At 37.2% G+C, this 27,987-nt stretch overlaps 1 protein-coding gene across 6 annotated transcripts in view; it reads left to right on the top strand.

Annotated features, from left to right (window-relative positions):
• Window positions 1-27,987, top strand: part of LOC129702901 (mucin-2) — a 239,405-nt gene that overhangs the window by 76,794 nt on the left and 134,624 nt on the right. For all 6 annotated transcript variants that reach the window (XM_055644987.1, XM_055644983.1, XM_055644980.1 and 3 more), the window contains exons 7-20: window positions 4,194-4,263; window positions 4,697-4,765; window positions 7,640-7,720; window positions 9,930-9,974; window positions 10,775-10,867; window positions 12,929-12,997; window positions 14,261-14,329; window positions 15,216-15,305; window positions 17,530-17,619; window positions 19,193-19,273; window positions 22,461-22,541; window positions 22,993-23,076; window positions 26,574-26,663; window positions 27,137-27,229. In XM_055644987.1, coding sequence (XP_055500962.1) covers window positions 4,194-4,263; window positions 4,697-4,765; window positions 7,640-7,720; window positions 9,930-9,974; window positions 10,775-10,867; window positions 12,929-12,997; window positions 14,261-14,329; window positions 15,216-15,305; window positions 17,530-17,619; window positions 19,193-19,273; window positions 22,461-22,541; window positions 22,993-23,076; window positions 26,574-26,663; window positions 27,137-27,229 — 1,105 coding nt within the window. The remainder of the gene's footprint in view (window positions 1-4,193; window positions 4,264-4,696; window positions 4,766-7,639; window positions 7,721-9,929; window positions 9,975-10,774; window positions 10,868-12,928; window positions 12,998-14,260; window positions 14,330-15,215; window positions 15,306-17,529; window positions 17,620-19,192; window positions 19,274-22,460; window positions 22,542-22,992; window positions 23,077-26,573; window positions 26,664-27,136; window positions 27,230-27,987) is intronic.

Raw genomic sequence — 27,987 nt, forward strand, 5'->3', positions numbered from 1 at the left:
TTGGTGAATACCGAAGAAAATAAATTGTTCAATATCTTCCCCCATCTCTTTTGGCTCTGCAGATAGCTGTCCACTCTGACTCTTTAATGGATCAATTTTATCCCTCGTTATCCTTTTGCTATTAATATAGCTGTAGAAACCCTTTGGATTTACTTTCACCTTACCAAAGCAACCTCATACCTTCTTTTAGCTTTTCTAATTTATTTCTTAAGATTCTTTTTACATTCCTTATACTCCTCAAGCATCTCATTTACTCTATGCTGCCTATAATTATTGTAGATCTCTCTCTTTTCCGAACGAAATGTCCAATTTCCCTTGAAAACCATGGCTCTTTCCAATTTTTACTATTTCCTTTCAACCGAACAGGGACATAAAGATTCTGTACTCTTAAAATTTCACCTTTAAATGTCCTCCATTTCTCTTCCACATCTTTCCCATAAAACAAAATGTCGCAATACACTCCTTTTAAATCCTTTCGCATCTCCTCAAAGTTAGCCTTTCTCCAATCAAAAATCTCAACCCTAGGTCCAGTTCTGACCCTCTCCATAATTATATTGAAACTAATGGTATTGTGATCACTGGACCCGAACTGTTCCCCAACACATACCTCTGCCACCTGACCTGTCTCATTTCCTAACAGGAGGTCCAGCATCGCCCCTTCTCTAGTAGGTACCTCAATGTATTACTGCTAAAAACTATCCTGCACACATTTTAAAAATTCCAAACCATCCAGCCCATTTACAGAATGTGTTTCACAGTCTATGTGTGGAAAATTGAAATCTCCCACAATCACTACCTTGTGCTTACTACTAATATCTGCAATCTCCTTACATATTTGCTCTTCCAATTCTCGCTCCCCATTTGGCGGTCTATAATACACCCCTATAAGTGTTGCTACCCCTTTCCCATTTCTCAGTTCCACCCAAATAGCCTCCCTAGACGAGCCCTCTAATCTATCCTGCCAAAGCACTGCTGTAATATCTTCCCTGACAAGCAATGCAACACCTCCACCTCTTGCCCCTCCAATTCTATCACACCTGAAGCAACGAAACACCTGGAATATTTAGTTTCCAATCACAGTCCTCCTGCAACCATGTTTCACTGATTGCCACAACATCATACTTCCAGGTGTCAATCCAGGCTCTAAGCTCATCCACCTTTCTTACAATGCTCCTAGCATTAAAATATACACATTTAAGAAACCCACCCCCTCTTATTCTCTGTTTATTGTCTTTTTCTTCTTTCTCTCCTACATTTTGGGTCCGAGTGCTACCCTTCTCTGCCTCCTGCCTCACACACTGACTGCTAGCTTTCCCTATTTGAGTCCCTACCCCAACCGTTCTAGTTTAAAGTCTCCCCAGTAGCCTATCTGAGGAAGGATGTGCTGGCATCAGAGAGGGTCCAGAGGAGGTTTACAAGAATGATCCCAGGAATAACTGGGTTAACATATTATGAGTATTTGAAGGCACTGAGCTTGCACTTGCTGGAGTTTGGAAGGAAGAGTGGGAACGTCATTGAAACTTATCGAATAGTGAAAGGCACCTGGATAGAGTGGATGTGGAGAGGATGTTTCCACTAGTGGGAGAGTCTAGGATCGGGGCAATAGCCTCAGAATAAAAGGACATCCTTTAGAAAGGAGATGAGAAGGAATTTCTTTAGTCAGAGGATGGTGAATCAGTGGAATTCATTGCCACAGACTGCTATGGAGGTCAACTCTTGATTAGTAAGGGTGTCAGGGGGAGAATAGGGATGAGAGGGAAAGATAGATCTGCTGTGATTGAATGGCCAAATTGACTGAATCTTCTAGAAATTATGAACATTGCATGTACATCTGTAGATCTCTGCTGATACTCCATTCGTTTTGGATGCTATTCCATTCTTCTTCTTCCTGGCATATCATGTCCTCATGGGGAAGGGAAATTGATATTTCTATGCATATTTTATGGATTAGTGGTGGCTGGTCATAAGTGACTGACTGGCAGAGGTACACCAAATCTGGTTCATCTCACAAAGTAATTGACTACAAAACAGTAATATTTCATTAGATTTGGTGACAATTAATCACCCTGTCTTGAATTTTATATGCAGCAAATATGTTGGCATGGAGACTGTGGGGTAGTTGAAGGTGGTGATAGGTTTTGAAATTCAATTGTTGGAAGTTCTAGAATTAAAGGAATGTATAGCTACTGGTTGTTGTTCTCGTGAAGGTAGTAAACGATGGCTTGTTTGTAGAACATGATACAGCCCCTGTCCCCAGCTGAATATCTGACTGTGGGACCAGCACCATCTCCTCTGTCCACTAATGCACAATGAATGGACAACTACACTTGAACAGTAATGTCTCTTCTGTGCAGTTGGAAGATGTTTCTGTTTGTTTAGCCCTTTAGCGATGTGTGGGAAATCAAGAGTTGATCTTGAACCTCGAAATGGTCAGTAGAAAGTGGAAACCAGCTTGGATATTTCGTGGAGTGAAGCAGAACGGAAGTAATGTAGTAGATCATTGTTTGTGAAGGAACATGGAAGTAGATTGATCTGCTATGGCTATTTTGATGGCTATGAGCTTTTGGTACAACTTGGATTGGATTTGTTTGCTAGGTTTGTGCTCTACCTATATTTTTAATCTGCACTGTCATTGAACAGATATAATAGTTAGATTATCTACATCATTGAAGGCTGCAGGTAGCGGCACACAATTTACTAATAATATTAGAATCCAATAAAGCTGTACTCTTTCATGTACCACAGTTAGAAATTGAAGTCAAGAATAATGAAATCTGAATTTTGTTATTCATAAACTGAAGTGCACATCTATTTTTAATTCTTCTACCAGTGACAGCAAGTGAGCTAACAAGTATCTGGATCATTTTTATTTCTAATTTAAGTCCTCAATGTTTCGTTGTTGATTACATAGTTATACGCATTAATTCTGCATGTTGTGTTTTTCAAATCGGGTCCCTAGCTATGTATTCTATTTAATCTAGAATCAAGCTGAAAACTGACTTAATCAAACTGATACACTTATACAGATAGAATAACAGATCAGATTGCACGTTGGAATATGCTGCGTTGTCAACTTGCCACCTGCAACTGTTTGATTATCAGCAGCTGTGAAATAGCTCCATCAACTTGGATTGTTTTTATATGTCTCCGGCAGCAATTGCTGCTTTAGATTTTCACTGGACCAATTACTTTTTGGCTGTTGGTATTATAAAAAGTGGAGAGGTGATCTTCGTTCCCAAACAAAGGGATTGGGCAGCATTAAGGTTGTCCATCTTTCTTCTACCTTCAATTCTCATTAACTGTATCACATTTACAGCACGATCTCCTTCTTTATAAAGCCAAAAGGTTGTCATTCGGGAATCTTGTGCAAAAAAAAATGGTGTGCAGGAATTAATCTAATTCTGCATTTAAATGGTTTCAAAATTATTTCTTGATTCATAACATGGATCCTTGGCATTTTGCTAGTCAGAGAACTAAGCAAACATGGACATTTTCCTGTTCATTTCACATTGACACAATTGAAAATCCAGTCTAGACCAGCTAATAATAATGAACATAATCTTTTATTAGAATGAGAATACAGAACAATAGAGAGTACGAAGAAAATAAAACATAAAGCAAACAAGTTTTGTACCATCCCACTAATTATAGTTCCATCTCAAAAAAGTAACTTCCTTCAGAGAGCATAATCATTGACCTTCCTCCATCATGTGTCAGTAATGAAGCTAATAGATGATAATTGTACATTGTTCAATTCCATGTCCAGCTCCTCGGAAAATGAAGCAATCTGCAACTACTTCCAGCAGAGCCTTTTATTCAGATTGCAGGGTTTTGAGCTGAAATGTCAACCATTCATCTCCAACACAGGTGTTCCATCTCCATCATAGATGTTCCTCTACATGCTGAGTTCCAGGCAGATTGTTTGTTGCTCCTTTTATTCCTACTTTCCTGCGTTTCTCTATTACTGTCCCTTTTAATCTTAATTCATCTTCAGTTCAGATCAGTCTATGTTTGTCTTTAACTTTTAAATTATTTTACTTACATTTGGCATTCCCCTGAAAAACAATTAAGTATATCATATTAAATAAAGTGGAATTTTGAAAGGGAATCAGGAAGAGAATCAAATGTATCAAGTTGCTTGTAGAACCTGAAAACTGAGAAAGGCAATTCATGGTAATTTGTATTTCTTTCAGCTAACAGAGATAACTAATAATAATAATAATGGAATGAGAAAAGTAAAGGGATTGGGTGCACCTAGTTCAGGTAAGTCTTTCTACTGAAAAAAATATCCCTCAGATTAATATTTGTGTTTTAAGTTCTGATAATCAATTGCATTCCAATTAATATACTGCGGCGTACCATGTCATCAGAAATATAAATATTTTTGATAGTAAAACAAAATTGTTTCATCTCGTTTCTTACTGGTATTAGCTTATTATGGTCAAATGTACTGAGATATCCATTCAAATCCTACCATACATGAGTACAATCAAGCCATAGACATATACAACAGGACATAAAAATATCAGAGTAGCAGCGGGAATAAATGTTTTTCTTTGTATTGGATTGTTACATGCTTATATTGATAACTTCCAAAGCTAGTCACTAAGCCAAAAGCTATGCACTGTTAATATGTACTTTAATATATTTATATGAAGTTGTGATGTATTTCTCAGACATTTTATTCCATTTCTAGCAAACAACAGAACAAACTGGACACTACATTTACCCGAAAAGCCTAATCTTAATACAAAAGCAGTCATAGGTACGTTATAATTCAAAATAACAATCTCCTTGTATTCTTTGTATATTGTCATACAGGTATTAGGTGAGTTTACTCTCTGCGCTCATGGGCTGAATATTTAGGTATTGTAATTATTAATTTCATTATTAATGTTCAGGTAAACAATTCAGAAGTTCATGTTGAGAATTACATACCTAATAGGCCCTTTATCAAGAGTCAAGAGTCAAGAGTCAAGAGTCAATTTAATTGTCATTTGGACCCCTGAAGGTCCAAACGAAATGCCGTTTCTGCAGCCATACATTACACACAAATAGACCCCAGACACAACATAATTACATTTAACATAAACATCCATCACATAGCTGTGATGGAAGGCCAAAAAAATTATCTCTCCACTGCACTCTCCCCCCCCCGATGTCAGAGTCAAAGTTATTTATATCATTGAGTCATCACAGATATATGTAACGCATACAATATTCAACTTTTTAAAGGGGAAGTTGAAAATGCATCAACATTGTCATGAATACCACATTTTCTATATTTACTGTAAGATTTGTAGTTGTGATTTTTTTTTAACTTTTACAAACTTGTACTTTACAAATTCTCTATCAGTTTTCAGTTTGCCTTAAGTACTATATCTTAGTTTATAAAATAACATTGTTCTTCCAAGTCAGGGTTTAATTTCCTCTGCTGGCTAATATCTTCCTTAAAAAAGGTATAAATAAATAATGATTTACTTGGACATAATTACAAATGGGATTTTTATGCAGTGTTTTTCTCTGGTGCTTCATGACCAAGATTGTTATGTTTTATGTATTCTAATCAAATGGAAATAAACCTCACCTTTTAAATCAACGCCTTTTATAGATAGAGATGAGTCATGAAATTATCATTGATATGTCTCCCTTCCGTTTTGTTACTCCATCATTACCACCATTATACCAACCATGATATTAAGAAAGGATATCCTGCCCATGCTCCATTATTACTGCAGGCTGGATTCACTGTTCATATTCCATTAAAATGTCCTTGCATCAAGATAAGTGCTAAAATTGCAGGTCAGTGTAGAGAGGTTGATAAATGGCGACACATGGATGATATATTTTATTTATATAGCAAACGGCATATTGAGTTTAGTTTAGTTTATTGTCACATGTAGTGAGATACAGTGAAAAACTTATGTTGCGTGCTAACCAGTCAGCGGAAAGACAATACATGATTACAATCGAGCCAATACAGAAACATGATAAAGGAAATAACATTTAGTGCATGATAAAATCCAGTTAAGTCCGATTAAAGATGGTTAAGGGTCTCCAATGTGGCAGATAACAGCATGGACCCGCTCTCTGGCTGTTGATAGAATGGTTCAGTTACCTGACAGCAACTGGGGAGAAACCATCTGAATCTTGAGGCGCCCATTTTCCCACTTCTATACCTCTGGTTTGATGGGTGAGGGAAGAAGAGGCAGTGACCGGGGTGAGTTTCATCCTTGATTATGCTGATGGCCTTACCAAGGCAGTGTGAAGTGTAAATGGAATACATGGATGGGAGGTTAGTTTGTGTGATTGTCTGAGCTGCGACTAAAATTCTCTGCATTTTCTTGCGGGTTTTGCATGGAGCTGTTCCCAAACCTGGCTGTGATGCATCCCGATAAAATGCTTTCTACAGTGCATCAGTAGATGTTGATGAGAGTTGTTGGGACATACCAAACATTCTTAAACATTCTCAGGGAGTAGAGGTGTTGGTGTACTTTCTTGCCCATTGCTTTGATATGGGTGGTCCAGCACAAGCTGCTGGTGATATTTTCTACTAGCAATTTGAAACTTACAACTATCTCTACTTTGGTGCCATCAATGCATACCGGGGGTATGTGTACCACTATGGAGCATCAATGTCAAGGTTAGCATTCAGCATCCCTTTGAAAAGTGTACCTCATGCTAATAATCTCTCTGATATTAGGATAGGTCCTTAGTGCTATCGTTTAATGTCAGAGCTTGATTTGCTGGCAAGGATGGTATATCCATGTCTAATTGATGTTTCATTTGGAAGGCAATTTGTGAATGATGGTGCACTTCTTCTTCCAGCTTGTGGATTGGTGGGCTTGGGAGGTGAAGCAGTCCATTTTCTAAATGGAGCACCTAGCATCCATGTTGTGGCATTGCTGGATTGAGCAAATACTAGCTTGATGATTGGAATGCCAATCAAGTGGGCTTGTTTTATTTGGACGGGTCAAATGCTTTTTTGCGTTTACTTGTCCAGGAAAGTGGAGAATAATTCTCTTGCACATATTTGAGACTTCTCCAATCATGTTTCTAGTAAACACTGAGCCCATGGGACGGTTTGTTAGGTATCTGAAACACTAATGCCATTGATTGTCGTGGAAAGGTAAATAGACTCTCTCTTTTACTGGAGATTGTCATAGTGTGATTGCAGATTTGAGGTTTTGTTTCTTGCAACCTAGACAGTTGTGAATGCTACTGAACATTGTGCAGTCAGCAATGAATTTTCCCACTTCTGACATCTATTGAATGGAAGGTAACTGATGAAGCATCTGAGGAATGTGGAGCCTGATTTGGGGAATTTCTGTCATAGTGTTTTGAGGCTGAGATGATTGATTACATCAACCACAAGCATCTCACTTTGTGCTTGGGATGATTCTATTCATTAGACAATTTTACTCAGACTGTTTGGTGCCACACATGGTAAAAATGCACCCTTAATGTCAAACTAAGCTCTTTTATCTATACAAGGATATGAAGAAATCTGGAGCTGAGCGATTCTTAATAAACTTAGAATCAGTGTGCATACCATGGCTGTGTAGCTCGACCCATCTTTAATGGTGTGCCTACAAAATGAACTACAATTCCTGATAAGATTATCAATAATTGTTTTCAGGTGGCCAGTCAACTTCAAACAGTGCAGACGTCCATCCTGGGAAAAGTTCATCACCAAAACCTGTTATTACAAGTAAACCAGGTACAGTGATAGATTTACAGTTATTATTGTCACATGTACTGAGATACAGTGCATGAGAACAGCTTTGTTTTGCATGCTATCCAATTTACCATACAGAGGTCAGTCTGAAGGAGTAGAGTATAAGAGCAAAGAGGTCCTTCTGCAGTTGTACAGGGCCTTAGTGAGACCACACCTAGAGTATTGGCCTCCAAATTTGGAGCAGTTTTGGTCTCCAAATTTGAGGAAAGACATTCTTGCTATTGAGGGAGTGCAACGTAGATTCACAAAGTTAATTCCCGGGACTGTCATATGTTGATAGAACAGAGTGATTGGGCTTGTATACACTGGAATTTAGAAGGATGAGAGGATATCTTATTGAAACATATGAGATTATTATGGGATTGGAAATGCTAGAGGCAGGAAGCATGTTCCCAATGTTGGGGGAGTCCACAGTTTAAGAATAAGGGGTAGGCCATTTAGAATGGAGATAAGGAAAAACGTTTTCACCCAGAGAGTTGTGAATCTGTGGAATTCTTTGCCTCAGAAGACAGTAGAGGCCAATCCTCTGGATGTTTCAAGAGAGAGTTAGATGGAGCTCCTAAAGATAGCAGAGTTCAGGGATATGGGGAGAAGGCAAGAACGGGGTACTGATTGTGAATGATCAGGCATGATTACAATGAACGGCTCGAAGGGCCGAATTATCTATTCCTGCACCTATTCTCTATTTTCTATAACCATGAAGCAAAGTCTATCTTATGGGAAGATATAAAGGAAATACTGAAAGAATATTTACTTGCCAACTGATTCTTCCAGACAAATTAAACGAGGAAAGTATTCCTGCTGTCTGTGCCTTAATGGGCTCCAACATTTTAGTGCCTGCATTAATTATTGGAAAGGTGTTCCATTTTAGATAAATCAGTTTAACTCCCAATCAATGAGCAGGAATTCAAGGGACAGAATGACTGTTACAATTGCAAAAATCAGAAATCCACACAAACTCATCTCCATCATAGCCATTTGTCGTTATAATAAGTTGGTGGCTGGAAAAATCAGCCATTTGCCAGAAACAGATATGTAATTACAACATTTTAATAAGGGCATGTGCCTCGTATTTCCACCATTGGCAGGATCTATAAGATGTGCTGCCTGAAGAAGGAAGCTAATATCATCAAAAACCCACACCACTTAAGCCATGCTATTCCAGCACTGCTATCATCAAGATGAAGATACATGAATCTAAGAATTCCCTCCAGGTTCAAGAATAATTTCTTCCCATCAACCATGAGGTTCTTTAACCATCCAACACATCCCTAGCCACAACCCTTACCTCAGCACCGAACCACTATAGACTTTGAAATACTGTGGTTGCTCTAGCTGCTTTGGTTTTGGCCTGGTTTACTTAGAATAATGGACAATTTATTGTTTATTTACTGTTGTTGGTTGTCGCAGCAAGTAAGACTCATTGTTCCATTTACTATCCAATGCAGAGATAAATAAACACTCAGGATTCTCTTGATTGATAATTCTCTAGTCAAGTCTCAGGATACTCAGAAGCAGAAGGGAAGGCAAATGAATGCTTTTCCAGCACTGCTTGTGAACCAGCAGGGGCACAAGTACATTATTACTCCACCACTAAAATAATTTCCCCAAAGCATAACTTACTTTTCATTGCCCCAGCACCAAATGAGCACCCTGCTGCTCATAACAGGATATATGTCAGTATTATACTGCAGTCTTATAACCCAACTTTTGTCCCCACAATCTAAACAACTGGCCGACCATCAACTGTTCCCCTGCAACTTCACACTGTGATCTAATGGCTCCCAGTTTCCTTTCAGACTATGACTTCAACTGTAGTATTTTGCATCCCTGGTCTTATCAACGATGCAGTATAGCTCATCTGGTCTCACTGTTGACCTTGCAACTACAATGTCTCCCTCCAGCCTCTTTGCTCTCAGCATACGACCTACTACCATAGGTTTTCCCAGACAACAACAAGACAAGCTGTCGCACTGACTGACAGCTGGCTAGGAACAGATACATTTTTGTTCTGCAGGGAAAAAAAATGCGAGGGCATTTATATATGATCCACCTTTTCAGGATTCCCTATTGCTGCTACTTCCTTGCCTCTCCAAAATAATAGGATCAATAATTAATTCTGATTTTTAATATTTTTATTTTTTAGTATCTTTCAAAAATGAATACATTGCTTTTGTTCTATTTGACACAGAGCACACTCGTGATCGGTTGCATGACAAGGAAGTCATAAAAGAAGGTAGGATGAATAAAAAATTAAGAGGTGGCAATGCTGTATACTTGCCTCTGGAAATAACAGCCAAACCAGATATTTAAGCAGTAAATTTATGACTTTTGTTTGCCAGGAACACATCTTGTGAATTTGGCCATGTATCCCATATATTAATTATTATAAATGGACCAAATGCTATCAGTGGAAGAATGGCCAATTTTCCAATAAGCATCTCTTCTGAGATAACTTAGAATTGAATTTTCCATTAATCTGACATTTTCACAAAGCTAATGAGTATAGTCAGTTTCAGAAATGGAAAAATATATACTCCTTGGCAAAGGAAAAGTATAGTTCTGAGACTGGGAGTTAGCCACATTGCCAAGGAAAAGATTAGCATTTCATCTGACCAACACTATAAATACATTGTCAGGAAGCACTTAATGTTGTCATGATGTGCAAAGTAGAAATGTTCCATTCTGCAGTTCATCTTTCACCTTCATGAATACCACTGCAGGAAAAAATAAATTTCATTCTAAGTTAAGAAAGGGGTAGTAACACAAATTACCAAATGATAAAATAATTAATTGTTATATTGATAGTTAACACATTGCTGTTATTTTATTTCAAATCTTAGAACAAAGACAATTCGCAAATTAAGTTAGCCCATAGAACTGGAACCTAATGACTTTATCATAATAACAAATCTTATGAAACTGTGATTTCATGTCATTTGCTGATAAAGGGTGTTAAAGTAACTCTAAAGAAACTTGAGTTGGGGTTTATAAATTATCTTGTTGTTTTTATAACATATCATCTTATGTGTGCAGAGACTACAAACACTGTCTCTAAATCAGCACTGAAAAGGAGCAAAACAAGAAAAGAAAATGACAAACCAGCAATGAAGCCCTTGACAACTAAAGGTAATGGCCTGGGTATTGGACTGGGTGAAAAAGGATGTCTGGGTAACAACTGGTCATTTTTTACTTTTCAAATCATTCCCTAGGCTCTCTCATACAGATCTACAACATGAGGCAACCAATCACACCATTGAATGTACATCCTAAAGTCCTCTAGTGAAAATCATCATACTCCACTTCCCCCATTGCCACTCCTCCCACCCATCTTCTGAACCTGCCATCTTTCCTTAAGCTCTCCCTCAGTATAAATTCACTAAACTATTTGCAATCACCTCCCCCCCCCCCTGTCAGTCTATCACATGGTTCGCCATTCCTTTTATTACAATAATTTATGTGAGCCAGTGAGATTGTTTCATTCACCCATTTCCTCCATCATCACTACCCTGACTTATTTTCTTTCGGTATCATGAAGAAAAACTCTTCAATTTTTTCACTTACAGTTTCAAAATTTCAACTGTGGAATATCTGACATTCATATGGAACTAGTCTACTAAACCAAAACTAGTCTCCACCTTAAATAGCCGAGACCCCATTAAAATAATTTACCTTGGCTACTTTCCATTATAGCCTCATCTCCACTTTCTGGAGTCTAGATTGTTGATTTGTGTGAATATTGCTCCCAACTGGCTTATCCAGTCGCTGCTAGATCTACTAGAATTCAAAAAGAGAGACAGCACAAAGCCCTACACTCATTTGCAAAGCAGAATTACCATGGACTGCAAATATGAATCCCATGTTCACGTGAATGCTGATCTCTAACTGCACCAACTCTTTTGACTCCCCTACCATCTCATAGTTGTAATATTACCTGCCTGATATTTCCTCCTTTATTTTCCTGTGACTAAACATTGGAAAGACCAAAGCCACTGCCTTTAATCTCAGTCACTAAGTTAGTACATAATCCTGTGACTCCATCCTTTTCATTGGCATTGATCAGCAACTAAACCTTGCTGTTCATAACTATGTCTCATGTTTGACCATATCCTTCATCCCATTTTTCGTGGTCAGTATTTCCCCACAGCCTAGCCCCAAAACTTTCATCCATGCCATATTACCTCTTGAGCTGGCTATGGCTTGCTTCTTCTTCTCTAAACTCAGCAGCCCATGTCCTAACTTGCACCAAAAAAACCTTCACCTATCAGCAGAGTGCTCTAATATCCTTTAGTGTATCATTGAGCTCAATGCCCAATTTTGTGTGATAACTTTCTTGCAACGTGCCTTGGGACACTTTTAGTTTAGTTTAGAGATACAGCGCAGAAACAGGCCCTTCTGCCCACTGAATCCACACCAACCAGCGATCCCCGCACATTAACACTATCCTACACACACTAGGGACAATATTTTACATGTTATACCAAGCCAATTAACCTGCAAACCTGTACGTCTTTGGAGTGTGTGAGGACACCGAAGATCTTGGAGAAAACTCTCGCAGGTTACGGGGAGAATGTACAAACTCCATATAGGCAGCACCCATAGTCAGGATCGAACCCTGGACCTGGGGCTCTGGCGCTGTCAGGCAGAAACACTTTCTCAGCGCCACCGTGCCGCCCATGTAACTTGATTAACGTAAATTGATTATGATAAAGCATTATATAAGCACATTGTTCTTGAAGTGCAAAATAAGTAGGTATAAGCAGAGACAAATGCAACTTAAGTTCTCACAAATGGAAATTGTGCCTACAAAAACTGATGTTATCTAGCCAACAGATTGCATTTGGAACTTAATTCCCCTTATACAGTTCTTGGGATGGCCTTGTCCACATTGGAATAACATTTGTTTTTGATATTAAGGTATAATGTTCTTATAAATCTTTTGTGTTACGCTCCGGAACTTTAGTGATGCTGTTCCAAACTTTTATTGTAACACAGCCTGAGGGCCAAAGGAAACGTAGATGCCAAGTTTCTGTCATTGTTTTGGCATGGAGAGAGGATGGTTTAGTTTGTCTGTCTGAATAATGATAGGACATAAGGGCAAGCTCCCACAGGCTTATAAAGTCCGTTTTTTTTAAATGGGAATTAAATAATAGCTGTCTTTACAGTCATATGTTCCATTTTGAATTACAGAATCCAAGCTGTCATCCTCAGCCACTCCATCCTTCCCATCAAAACCTATGCTTAATTCTGACAGAACAGGTAAGCCATCAATATTTTTCAGATTCCTATATATATACAGATTCCTATATATATATATTCTATGAAGATTATTGGTTAAATAGTATGTTCTTCTATTATATATATATATATATATATATATATATATATATATATATATATATATATATATCCAGACAGAAGTAAAACAAACATCTCTGAATATTGAGAATAATTCCAAATCATTTATATGGACATTTTAGTTTGAAGTAACTTGTCTACTATGTCTTCAGACTATGAACTCGTGATTAAAGAAACTTCCACTACATGCACAAAGGCACAAATAAAGAAATGCATAGCACTGAAATGAAGATATTATCTGCTTTTCCTCATTTACATTGTTCCAATAGTTCTCAAGTGACATGATCCAATTTATTTGAACTTATTAATATGTGCAATGCAGTGCCTTTGAGGTCGTTAACCTTTGGCTGTGTAGCATGTATTTCATGAATATAACTGCAATCCTGTCTGGATCTTGCAGAAAGAAATTAATCACTGTGAAGTTATTAATTTGCCAGAGCACAAGACTTAATTGTATTAATTGAGTGCCTCGTTCTCATTGTCTGTGAATGTTTGAAGCAAAAATAATTTTGCTCCGTTGTTTTAGCATGGTAATTTGATACTTGCATGAAGTGAAAAATTTTAGACAACACCCTGTAACGTCTGGCTGAATAATCTGTTTCTTAATAGCTGTGAAGTTGTAACTGTTCATCATCCTTGTACTTAGACTGACATCACAAATGGCTAACAAAAGAAAATATTTCTCTGTGTTCCTTCTGCAATCTTATTTTTCAGTGTGCTTCGTAGTGCATTTTGGAACCATATTTTATATTTGGCTTTGTAGTGATATTTGCTTGAGGCTCACATTTTGGTTGTCGCACGTTTTCATGTTTTACCATAATGCCAACAAACTTTTAACATTAATATAGTTTGGTTGCCGGTTGCATTCTATCAAAGGGATATGGAATGGCACCTTGCAGAGATATATACGTCATCATGTATTGCTGCATGGCATGGTATAGTAACGTCGTGTTTATGCAATGCCATGTAACAGAACTCATCATTGTATTTTGCGATTGGATTGCTATGATTCCTTTAATAACTAAAGGTTTTGTTCTCATTGTTATGGCCGACCAAGGTGATTGTGCATGCATTATGCTCAAACTTTGTTTCATTGGAAAGTATTGACATTACAAGGAATTGTTATCTTCAATAACTTTACGTTTTTTTCTGCAAAAATTACAGAAATTCAGTTCCCAGTTTTCCTCACTCCAAGCGCAGCTTCTGAACATGATACCATGGATGAATTCACAGGTAGCCCTGTTCATCGGAATAACAAGGAGTGTATTATCTGATTAGATAATTCACATTATAAATTGTGAATTATGTCAGGAAATTAATTTTATTAGTGTAAACAGTCTTAATTTTTCTAGGCATTAAGATCTAATTTACCAAACTTGGAAATGTAAAATTCTTCGTCGATTACGTATTTCAACGTGAACCAAGTCAGGATTCTTTACCCAAATTACATTTTTTCTTCTTCAGGAAACTATATCCAATAACTGAAACTATATGCAATATTTTTCAATCTGTGTGAGGCTGTATTCTGTTCATGTTTTATTTTTCCACATTTTTGTGGACCATTGCTATAGCCTTTAGCTGAGAGGATGGATGGGTAATTTCTAACAGTGATTACTAAAATGATTTTATGGATTAATTGCAGAGATGTGAGCAAATTCATTATCACCAGTATTAATTTACTGTGTGGACAGATTACTGGACTACATTAATTATTTCCATAGGAACCTAACTAGAATGAGAAAGTCTGTAATGTGCAGTAATGTTTGAATCTGCATTTTACTATCTCATTAGCTTGCAAGTTGGTGGTTTAAAATATTTGCATCTTTAAATCCTCAATTGTGCATGTGATGTTCTATCAATTACATGGTGTGCTACAACTTCCAGTAATGTTCAACATATTTTGGTTAAGCATATGGTCTGATTAGCAAGCTGGAAACTGAATAGACAACATCAGAATGTTGTAAGTTTTCCCAGAAAACTATTAATAGTACATGGTGTCAATGTGTTTCTCAAGATGCCAATTAGGAAGTAAAATGTATTCTTTATCCCATTTTGATAAAAAATTTTCGTAACTTGATCAGGAAAATATTTCAACTTAATTTTCTAAAATGCGTTGCAGAACCTGAGATGCCATCTTCTACTAAAATGCCATTCAATATATTAAGAACAACTTCAGACCATACTGATGTGGGCAATCAGGATCTTCCAGGTAGTTTCTATGTGTAGGGGTTCTATTTGCATGAAAGGAAACAAACATAATGTAACATATACAGCTTATCAGTATGAGAATTTCTAATGATTCATATGTTTCATGTCAATGGTCATGATAAGAATCGTTTGAAATATAAAACCTGCTGTGTCTACCACAATGTATAATGGTAATTAGGGATGGTTTTCAAAGCCAATTAATCAGTAACAAATAATGTGCTGGATGGCATAACATGTATTAGACATTGAAAGTTGGCATCTGGGGGTCGGTGGCTTTGTCTATTGATGGATCAGGACATGGGCTTCGATTATTGGAAGATGGGAGCCTTAGGTACAATGGGTATGGTGTCATTTTTTTGGGTATTCAGTGGGTTGGCAGTCAAGGAGTGGAAAGTAGTGACATAGGTTAATTGGGTAATTGGCTCCCTGGCTGACTAGGAATGTTGATAGGTGGTGGGTAAAGGACCTTTCTTTGGTGGTGTTCCTGTACAGAGTCCAACTGTGGTGGAAGGAACCAAAAACTCGCTCCAGGAACAATGTGTTATATGTTCTCACATTGTTCTACAGCAGTTGCCTTGATGTCTCACAGTGAGAACTGCAACGTTTCTGTAATGATGCGAAATGAATCAGAAATAGAAATGTTTAAGAAGGAACTGCAGATGCTGAAAAATCAAAGGTAGACAAAAATGCTGGAGAAACTCAGCGGGTGAGGCAGCATCTATGGAGCAAAGGAAACCAGAAATAGAAATTGTCACTTTTTCAAGCTTAACACAAAGTTGGAGTAACTCATTGGGTCAGGCAGCATCTATGGAGGGAATGGATAAGCAACATTGTTCAGACTGAGACTGAAAAAGGGCCCTGACCCAAAACATTGCCTATCCAGACCCTCCACAAGAGCTGCCTGAACACTGAGTTACTCCAGCATTTGTGTTTTGCCCAAGATTCCGGCATCTGCAGTTCCTTGTGTCTCCAATGTCACTTTTTGCTTAGAATCATGCCCATATATATTCAAATTGTACTGTAATTGTAATTTTATAATTCCCTGAATTGATGCTTTCTTCATATCACAGATTCTGTTCCCAAACACAGCCATTACTAAATGTGTAGCTCTTTCATCGCAGAGCTTATTTGTATAACACCCATATCAAATATTAGATTATATGATACTATTAAAATATCAAGGAAGCTGTAGTTGTAATTTTGTGGATGATATAATAAATTGACATTTGGTTTGCCCTGTCCATTGGATGTAAAAGATCCAGTAGGAACAGATTTCATGAAGAATAGGGTTAATTCTCCTCATAGCCTTGATAATAATTATCTGGACTGCTATTATTGGGAACAATTCTGGTTATTATCATATTCCCCCCTCATCATTCTAATTTCCCCAAGTATATGCCCAGAGTCATCAAATGCTCCTCATATGTTAGCTCAATCAACCCTAGGATCATTCAAATAAACATCCTCTGAAGCCTCTCCAACACCAGCATATTCTTCCTCGGATATGGGACCCAAAACTGTTCACAATATCCCAAATGTGGTCTGCTTTAAAAAGCTTTAGCATTATATCCTTACTTTAATATTCTAGTTCTCTCAAAATGAATGCTAACATTGCATTTGCCTTCCTTATTACTGACTCAACCTGCAAATTAATCTCCTCTCATTAATAAAATCGCAAAGGGCCTACTTGAGTATTGTAAGAGCAGTAATTATTATTGTTTTCCAGAATAGGGCATTTGATGGAATAGTTTTAACCAATCATCATTGGGATATTAGTATTCTCTACCTAGTTTGATATGTATCTCGTAACAATTTTTGAAATATCAAGTAATTTGATACACATCATATGTTGACAATTCAATCCAGAAGCTGACAGCTAATGAAATTATGTTCAAGCATACACCTGCCTTTCGCAGAGGTCGATGTCAGCACTTTTTTAAATATTGAGTAAGCCACTATTTAGCATTTATATGTGAAGAATGTTGAAAGAAGAATACGTTGAAATGCATTGATGCATTTTTGATACTTCATTTTGAATTACTACACGTTCTCAAAATAATTGATTTCACAACTAACCACTTTATTAGGGGATGTTAGTTGTCCCATCATAAATGTTGTTATTTGAGTCAACTTTATTTTTATTATGATGTTGGATATGATTTATTTTTGCAGTGATATTTTATTTAAATATTCAAAATATTTGTTCTTTTCCACATATCATCCAGAAATTGAGTTGCCATCCTCCAGCAATTCATTTTTAAACCCTCCAGACACTCCATCTGCATTAGATTCCATGGGAACAAAGCAGTTCACAGGTAGTTACATGGATATGAGATTTTTCTTGGACAGCTGCAGCAAGTTGCATGTAATTGTTTATGAGACGTGGCGTGTCATTCTAATGCTTTCTTAGCTTTAATATACAAGTTCATGATTTCATGGTCTTGAGTGTTTTGACACCTGATACATTGCATGACCAATGCAAAAATACTCTGATTGTGTTTAAAAGTAATCTAATGGAATGTTTGGAATTGATAAATAACAGTTTGGTTGTCTAACGTTTAAACAGTTCACCTGCATGATGTGCAGTACATGGTCAATAAAACCTGGCATGGAAATGAGAAATACAGACGCAACAAATTTGATGGAATATTTTAAGAAATGTATTGGACAATACGAGAACTATACTGCTTGATCCATTTCAGAGATATAAATTTGTGCCTCTAGTTTGCTTTTTAACTCTTTCCATATCAAGAGATTATTTCACCATTTGGTGGACAGGGAATATGTATCTAGGTCTGAACCAGAGGTGTTTGATGCATCTCCAAAAGGCACAAAAACGACCTCCTATTAAGCCACTCTTCCCTTTCAGAAAATTGATTAGCTTCCATTTCCACTGTGAATTTAAACCATTGAAAAGGATATGATAATGAGTCTACGTCTGCACATACAAAATTAGAAAAGAGCTGCCAAACCATCAGCATGGCCTAAACTCATGATGGCTGGAATCTTGGATTTGTGGCATCCTCTTTCACTTCCACTGCTTTATATCTTCTACAATACAAATAGAGAAAAAATGGCCAATAGTAGAACAATTACTCTGCTTTCTGCCAGAAAGCAATATTCCAGTTTCACAGATCATGACATTAAAGGGCTCTTCTACAGGATACAATTCTGCTTTTTCAACAGAGCTGAAGTGAGTCAGTGCCTACTACATTAATGACCATTAGCTTCCAGAAACTAGGAAAAGAAGAATTGCATAACATCCAGTCTATTCCTGTTTGCGCAGAGTTTACGTCCACGTCCCTTAGTGTTTGTTAAATTGCAGCATTCTAACAATAGGTATGCTATGTAATTTAATAGACTTGTTAGGTCATCTCATTCAAAAAATGATTGCAAAAAATTGTTTGGATCCCAAATGTAAACAAGAAAAACATGAATTATCAGCCATTTGGTTTATGGTATACCACCAAAACATTCAGTTTTATATATTCATTTATATATTCTATGTATTAATATATGAATATATATGCTTATATGCCATATATTAATACCGATATTATTCACTGATATTATGTAGTGACTCCATATCTAGAACAAGACTTTTGACTTTCTAAATGCATTCTATTTAACCGGGAGAAGTCATTCCGAAAAGCGTTCCTACGTCTTTTGCAGAAATAATAATTATTTTATTCCACTTCAATTATTTTTACTTGAATTCTCATTTCAAATACCATGTTATGTAACCACAGAGAAAATGATTACCTTTCTGATTTCACACCTATTAATCTGTACCAGCCCACTGCATTGCCAAGCTGCGTCTACCATAGTTGTCCTACATCAGTTAATGTGGATGATCACAGTGTTTGTTTTCTCTGAAATAAATTACAGAACCTGAGATGCCACCTACAAGCAGTAAACTTTTCGATCCAACATCTGAACCTGATGACATGGATACACAAACATTCACAGGTAGCTCAGTGATGCATAAAAAAATTGTGATGTCTTTTACAATATACTGCATGCATTATATTTCACCTTTCAACAGCATCATTTTTGTCATCTACATTTGCATTTGTATACATAATAGTTTTCAATGAGAGCATGTTGGGGTTTTTTCCAGTTACTTAGTCGGATTTGGGGCTGTTTGCATGATAGGTATTTGTACTTTTCTCAAAAAAAATTATTGGTCCACAAACTGGACTGAAATGTACTGATTTATTGCTACATTTCATGATGGTTTTTTTCCACATTTAATTCATTCCAAAAACTATAAATTGCACAAACCATATTTACAATCTTTTTTTAACAATCTGTATAAATCCTCCCTTTCTATCCTACTCCCAATTCTCACCTGCATTACTTTTGAAAATTGTCGATAAGTTCATATTCATTTTCATGCAAGTTCTTTTGAACAGTTCTTTGGAAGACACAGAAGGAAACTTGGCTGATTTTCATTTTCTCATTTTACGCCACTCATATGTTTAACTCAGAATTGCACTGCTTGAAAAAATTGTGGACTATGCTTTTGTTGCTTGTATATTGATGCACTAATGTGTTGTATTCGAAGCTATTTATCATCTTGCCCATCACAAATAGTAGAACCTGAGGTGAAGTTCACTGCATTCAGAGTTCTGTTTCAGATATCCTTTTCAAGTATAGGGCCTGTCGCACTTACGTGTCCTTGGCATGCAAATGACGCAACCCCGTCATCGTGTTGAGGCGCACGGGCATCGTATGGCCGCGCGGGGCCGGTCCCACTGAGAAGCGCGGATGGGTATATAGTTGTGTGTGACATCGCGCGGGGCTCCGAAATTTTTATAGTGAACGAAAGCAAAATCTTCACGCGCCAACGGCCTGACGCGTAACTGACGGCCAAAGTGGGACTGGCCCAAGACCCTGGCGCAACGCAATGTCTCGCCTCCAACAGCAGCAGAAGCAGGCAAACGATCGCCAAACTCGGCCTGGGGCTGACGGCCATTGCGGTCCGGATCCGCCCCCACTTCTACACTCAGAGCGGGGCCAAGAATATTGAAGATGGACACAAAATGCAGGAGTAACTCAGCGGGACTGGCAGCATCTCTGAAGAGATGCAATGGGTGACTTTTTGGGTCAAGACCCTTCTTTTCAGACTGAAGAAGAGTCTCGACACGAAACATCACCCATTGCTTCTCTCCAGAGATGCTGCCGGTCCCGCTGAGTTACTCCAGCTTTGTGTCCATCTTCAAATGACGCCACATGCTCCAGATGGCTGTGCGTACGCATGAAATCGCACGCGACCTTCGTGGGACCGTCGCGGCTCAACGCGACCACAAGGTCGCGTAATTTGCATGCCAAGGACACGTAAGTGGGACAGGCCCTTAAGGATGTGTAAGTTTCATTTCTATCATAATAATTTCAAACATTTGGAGCTTTTGAACAAGGACTCAACACAGTTTGTCGTTAAAGCTCAGTAATGGTCCAAATGCGACTTCTTCAGCATCTAGTTTGTAGTCCTTTAACCATAAAAAATATGTAATTTCTCATAATCTACTTGCTATTGCATGAAAGCTGCACAAGAGGAAATAAGTTAGTAAGGTAAGTAAATTGAATTAAGTAATGTATTCTTTTACTAGTGTACGCTTTGCTTTTAAGCTTTAGGAGGATATCAATGATACTCCAATATGTATTTCAAGAATATCATTGAAATCCTCCTAAAGTATCCTCCTAAAGCAGAGTATTTCTTCTTTCGCTTTCCTCAAGACATTGTTTACTAGTTAATCTACAATCCTTTGTTCTGGCATTTGGGCTTTTGAAGAAAGTAAAACACAAGATAAATCCAGAAAATGCCAAGACATATTTAGTAGGTATGGAGAGTAAAATAAAATAAATATTTTGTTTAAATGAGTGTGAGGAACAGCATTTACATATATCAACTTCTGTGAAGGTCTATTGCTGTCTTCCAGACTCAACACTGAGTTCGACAATTTCAGATAATCACTCCTCCTGCATATGTACTCTGATTTCCAACATTTTCGCTGATTTCATATTCATTCCACATCATTATTCTAAATTTCTACATCCTTCAAGCTTTTGCTATCATTTATCACCCCTTTTGTCATACAATTTCTCCTGCCTTTCATCCTATCACTGTCTTGCTTTTTGTTCCTTCCTCCCCTTGACTCTGCATTTTAAAACTTTTTTAACTGTAGCCCTAGTCCTATGAAGGATTTTTTTTTTACCTCAACCATTGACTGACTGTTTCTATATAAATGCTGCCTGATATGTAATGTCCAGCATTCTACTGCTTTTATTTCAGGTTTCGAGCATAAGCCATGTCCTTGCTTTTGCATTGCAATATAAGCATTATTTCTTACTATTCTGATGGTCATTCAATTACTTCCATTGTTTTGGAGCCAAACTGTGTCGTTGTTTTCACTTTCATCATCCGTGCCATTCCTGTATCCTCCTTGTGCAGACTGTTAGAAGAATTATTGTGGAATCAGGATCTATTGGGCTTCCTTGTCCCAAAAAAACCTTAGTGTCAGTGAGGATAGATGAGGACCAACCAACAAGAAGCGAGGATAGAGGAAGGAGAATACAGAATAATTTGGAGGGGAAGGAGCAACACGATGTAAGGGAGGAAAGGCTGTGCATGTTTGAACTGATATGTCAGAGGATAAAGATGCCAGTTCGAATTGAAAAGGGAAAGGATCACCATGAATTGAGCACAGGACAAAAATATATCCATGAATGTAGCCTATTACCATGTCTATTCGAGATTTTCCAATAGCTATAAGAACCGTGGCAAGCACTGCATGAATGCAACTATTCCATCTTAACGTTATTCTGCATGTTGTCACTTTTATTAGTTTAGTTAACTTGTTTGACAGTGCAAAGTGCACGCATGTCTCGTGTTATACATTTATGTTTAATTTCCTTATTAGAGAAGGAAAATTTGTCAACTTCCTACTCATTTTGCTGAACTCAGACCTACTTTGCAGAACAGTTGTTGGCTTCAGAACTCTTCCTGTCACTCCTTTTGTGCAGTTTGTGTGGATTTCAGTCTGTGGGATTGATATGTGCTGTGTATCTATGTCTTCTTTAAAACAATGCATTTGATTTTTACCTTTGTTTACAAATTGTCAGTTTTATTTGGTTTCTCTGAAATGCATTACAGAGCCTAAAATACGATACTCCAGCACCTCCTCTCTCAATCCAGTTCCTGAATCAGTTACTATGGACACGGAGATATTCACAGGTAGTTTGACAATGGCTGTTATATAACTGCCTTTTTGAAAGAATAGGCTGCATTTCTATAAAAAGAAGTGCACTTTACCTTGGAATGCTTTAATGTCAATATGTTGTAATATGCAAAGTAAGTGAAGATAGTGTTGCAAAGCATATTTTGTGATCTAGCATCCATAAAGAATTATTCATCTTGCATCAAAGTTAATATTATATTTGCTAGACCTGTTTTTCATGATGAATGATAACTTATGCCTGCAAGTCAATTATTGTCTTTGATCAAACAATATGGGCATTAAACTTTATCTGGAATATATTTTACATAGGACAAACTGAATAAGTTTGAGGGTCTTTTAGATATAATTATTTATGTGCTTGGATATTCTTCCATTGAAACTACTGTGGCATCTTATAATATTTGAAATTACAGGCATTTTTCTTTGTTTCTATGAATGATATTACAGAGCTTCCATCCAGTACTAGTTCATTTTCGTCCAGTTCAGATATGGTTTCCAAACCTGATGTCGTGCACACAGAGTGGTTCACAGGTAGATTATTGACTAGAGCATGTTGCGCTGTGTTGCTGTATGTGCTGAATTCAGCATATCCATTGTGCACCTCATATATTTAAATACATAAGTGATGAGTACAATATTGTATTAGTCACCAGTAGTCATCCATGTCATGTGAGCATGTTCCAGCAAAAGTTATGTTGTCTGGTTGATGGCTTTTTCTCAATGTAGTCAAGAATTGGTTTGCTTTTGCAAAGTGCGCAAGTCAGCAAACAGCATGCAAATGAGCACTGATAAGCAACATAATTCAATTATATGTAAAATCTACCTTGCTTGGGCACGACACATTATTTAAAATCAAAGTGAATCATTGCTTGGAAAGTCCACGTTTTTGTCTACGTTGTGTCTTGTCCGGCTGGTTACTTCCACTTCGCAGATTATTTTGTGTATTTTTTTAATTTTTGTGCCTTCTGCTTTAATCACAGAACTAGTGTAAATGATTTTATATGCAGCATGGATTTCATGCATTGTACTTTATTGGTATAGTTGCTATATGGTTTCTAATCTAACATTTAGTCTGTATACAATTTGCATGAATTGTGCTCTTTGGTGTTTGAAGCATTTCAGTGGACTTTGAGGATGATGAAGGAAAAAAAAAATCAAATCTGTTAAAAAGGTGTTTTCTTCCATTTGGTAAAAAACAAAGTATGAGGAACCATCCTCCAGTGGTGCATTTTACATCTATTCACCCACAACCTCAGCACCTGATAATGTGAAACAATTCACAGATAGTTAGTGCATATGAGATAGATATATCTATTATCAATAACAATAATGTGTTGCTCAATATCAACAATATGTACTATAGTTACATGTGGGAGACTTCAATGACCATCATCAGTAGCAGCACGGTATTATCACCATAGACTGAGATGGCAGAATCCTGAAGTTCAGAGCTCTGGACTGGATAGCCAGTAAGCAGCAATTGAACCAATACAAGGGATAAGTCTGTACAATCACATCCTTACCAGTGTACCTATTGTAAATGCATCGGTTGATGACAGCACTGGTACAAGTGACCAATGTGCAGTTCTTGTGTAGCCTAAGTCTTGGCTTGATACTGAGTGCATTACCATCATGTTACGTTGTTCTCCAATGTTGCTAAATAATACTGACTCTGAATCGGTCTGGCAATTCAGTATCATGAGGTGAGGTAGACTGTTAGCGGCAGCAGATATGTACATTACCACATTTACCTGCCAGTTACGGTTAGCTTAACTTTCATTCTACTGTTGCAATCAAGCTGAGGATCAACCCTAGTTAAATTAGGGGTGCAGGCGGAGAGCGGCATTTGTTGCCCAAAAAAGTGAGATGGAAAACTTATGAAGCTGCAGCAGAAGACAACATGTATGCTAAACATAACATGCAACAGTCTGAACCAACCAGTACATCAGATTACAACTCTGCTGTCCAGACATATCCGGTCATGATTGGTGGTGGTCAATTCAGCAGGTAAGAGCAGGAGGAGGCTCCAAAAACATTTATATCCTCCGGATTGGATTGGCCAGGCCCAACACATAAATGCCGAAGACGAGACTGAATGGTGGAAAGATGGAATGAAAAATGAGTCGGCAAAGTCATTGTCATCCTGTTGAAAGCTATTCAATATTTACGAGAGAATGCTGCAAGGATTGAGTAAAAGAATCATATTAATTGTTGGAAATAACAGAAACATCTGTTGTGGGACATCCTTAGCTAAAGTTCCAAACCAAATGTTGTAGAAGTTTTTGCATCAGCCATTCTAAGGAGAAAATGTCTGTAGAGGGAAACTTGATGGAGTCTTGCAGTGCAGTTTTTGTCTCCTAATCTGAGGAAAGACAGTCTTGCCGTAGAGGGAGTACAGAGAAGGTTCACCAGACTGATTCCTGGGATGTCAGGATTTACATATGAAGAAAGACTGGATAGACTCGGCTTGTACTCGCTAGAATTTAGAAGATTGAGGGGGGATCTTATAGAAACTTACAAAATTCTTAAGGGGTTGGACAGGCTGGATGCAGGAAGATTGTTCCCGATGTTGGGGAAGTCCAGAACAAGGGGTCACAGCTTAAGGATAAGGGGGACATTTTTTGGGACTGAGATGAGAAAAACATTTTTCACTCAGAGAGTGGTGAATCTCTGGAATTCTCTGCCACAGGTAGTTGAGGCCAGTTTATTAGCTATATTTCAGAGGGAGTTAGATGTAGTCCTTGTGGCTAAAGGGATCAGGCGGTATGGATAGAAGGCAGGTACAGGATACTGAGTTGGATGATCAGCCATGATCATACTGAATGGCGGTGCAGGCTCGAAGGGCCAAATAGCCTACTCCTGCACCTATTTTCTATGTTTCTATGTTTCTATGGACATTGAATGTCATTAAAGTAGTTAATTACGAATTTAAAAAAGTAATTTGCTTAGGTATTTTATTCCTGTCAGATCATTGACTTAACAGTTGGAAGATCAGGAGTTGTAAATCCCTGTGTCTGTTGTTTGGCATTGTGTTTGATGAAGTTAATAATGGCAAGTATAACATTGGTGTCCAGCAATATAAATAAGCTATAACAAAGCATACATTATTTTAATTTATCATTTTAGATATTTATTTGATTCATTTTGACTGAGTGAACAGCTTCAATATTGCATTTGTTCAGCCAGTTGGTATGGTAAATATCTCAGGTACTTCGCAAGAGTGTATGAAACAAAATCTTCAAACATCAGTGGCCTTTATATTGGTTAATCAGAGATATCTTGCTTGTGATTGGGAACTAAAATTGACCATTCTTTGTGTGACATTAATTTCCTTTAAATTCCCATTTCCTCAAGTTATGAAACTATGACCTGTGTCTTACAAATAGTTGTGATAATTAATTTTACTTTGGAATGAATATTGTAGTGAAAGCTGTACATGTCCACTATTTGTATCAAATGTGATATTTTCACAAATTTTAAAGTACATCACTGTAAAACACTCGGGTTTGCCTGAAATGCACTGCATTGGACCAAATACTTCAAATGAGAAAATATTGTAAATAAATAGTATTTCTAAAATTAATTTACATTCTTTCCCGAATCATCTTACCCTGATAACATTTTATAGACATTTAGAGAAAGTCCATCACTTAGTCATTTTATTCTGATGTTTTTGAAAGGCACATCAAAGAATTCTGTTAAGAATGTGCATTAATTAAAGTATAACCACTTTCACACAGTCAGATCTATTTTTAAAACCATACATCTGTTTCCTCTTCAGCATTAATAATTCTGTGGTCTGTTGATGCATAATTACAAATGTATTAAAGATTGAATAGAATAGAGTTTTGCGCACTATGAAAAAACAAAATATCTAAATGACATAGGAAAGTTGAATAAATGGAATAGTTCAGCTACATTCTTGGTGTCTGTGGTTTGCAGGCATGAGGGGTTGCAAGGTATACTTCTGCACCTATTTTCTTATGTTCATATCACGGAGTTTGCTCTTTGTTTTGACCAAATTGCAGAACGTGTGGTTGAGCCCACCGCCAATTCATTTTTCACCACCTCAAATACAATTTATGAATTTGATTCTCCACAACGGGAGCAGATTTCAGGTAGTATGTAGATAAGTTATGGCATGGATGCACACTTCCTTGTCCTGTTCACCACTGGAATGCAAACACATTATCTATGTGCTTTCTTGCTCTTGAAAGATGGAAAGTGGCAAAATACATCAATAAGCCAATATACAATCACGCAGTGCAATACATTAGAAATAGTTTGGTAAGCAAATCTACATATTTTAGCTTTAGAATCTAGCTTTAGTCAGGTATCAATGTATCAATGACAATTTGCATGAATCAAATTATTAAGTGAACAATTTGCATGGAGGTGTAATTTAAATGCATCAGATTACTTCAGAGTACTGCTTAGCTTGATCAATGTATTCCATCATTCTTGGCCACTGCTCTGCATATATTTATATGGTTTTGAATTTGGAATGCTATAAATGTTCACATCTTAATTGATACCATGCAAAACAGTCCAGTTGGTAAAATACATGCTTTATTTGTATTCTCTGAATAAGTTCCAGAATTTGGGAAACCATTCTTGAGCAGTTCGCCTGTCAACTCTTTAGAATCATCTAAAAATGATGCAGTGGAACCAAAACAATCCACAGGTATTCTCAACGAGAAACTTGAATTAGCCTTGATTTTTTTAAATGTGTTAATTCCATCATTTTATTCACATATATAAATGTTGTTGTTATTGTCAGTTTCATTTTCTCACCTGAAATGAAAAATCAGAAGGTCCGAATGACCAGTGAGAAATTTGCATCCTTAAACGTAGAAAATGTGATTGACCAGCAGTCAGTTAGAGTATTTGCATAAAGTAGATTCCTAATCAGTAGCTCATGAAACTATAGCTCACAGGTACTTAAACATGTGTACTTTGTTGCTCCTAAATAGCGCATTATTCTGAGGATTCATTCTACACCTTTGGTGGTAGAACATTGTTAAATATACCTAGGATCATTTGGATTATTTTGGTTGGAAAGAATTTCTGAGATGTATATCACGAAATTGGTTTAAGTATTCATCTCCCTTATCTCCCTCTTGTTGGAGATGACTTTTGAGATGGAGTCATGATTTGCAGATAAAGTGCAGAATCGATGAGCTGATCTTTTCGTATCCTATGTTCTCATATGTTTGCTTGTTACCTGAAAGCACTGTTTGGTGAAGTGCTCTGTATCGATGTACATTTTTAAACATTATATTTAGTCGGCATTCAGAACCATTTTGACTTCTGAGTGCAGTAATGATGGAGTGTATTGGAAATAGCTGAACATGATTTGGATTATGAGAAAAAAAAAACCTTTAGAAATGAAAATAATAGTGTACAAAAGCATGAAAAGAACAAAATACACAAATGGCCTTA

This window comes from Leucoraja erinacea, chromosome 13, assembly GCF_028641065.1.
Source record: "Leucoraja erinacea ecotype New England chromosome 13, Leri_hhj_1, whole genome shotgun sequence".
Taxonomy (NCBI): domain Eukaryota; kingdom Metazoa; phylum Chordata; class Chondrichthyes; order Rajiformes; family Rajidae; genus Leucoraja; species Leucoraja erinaceus.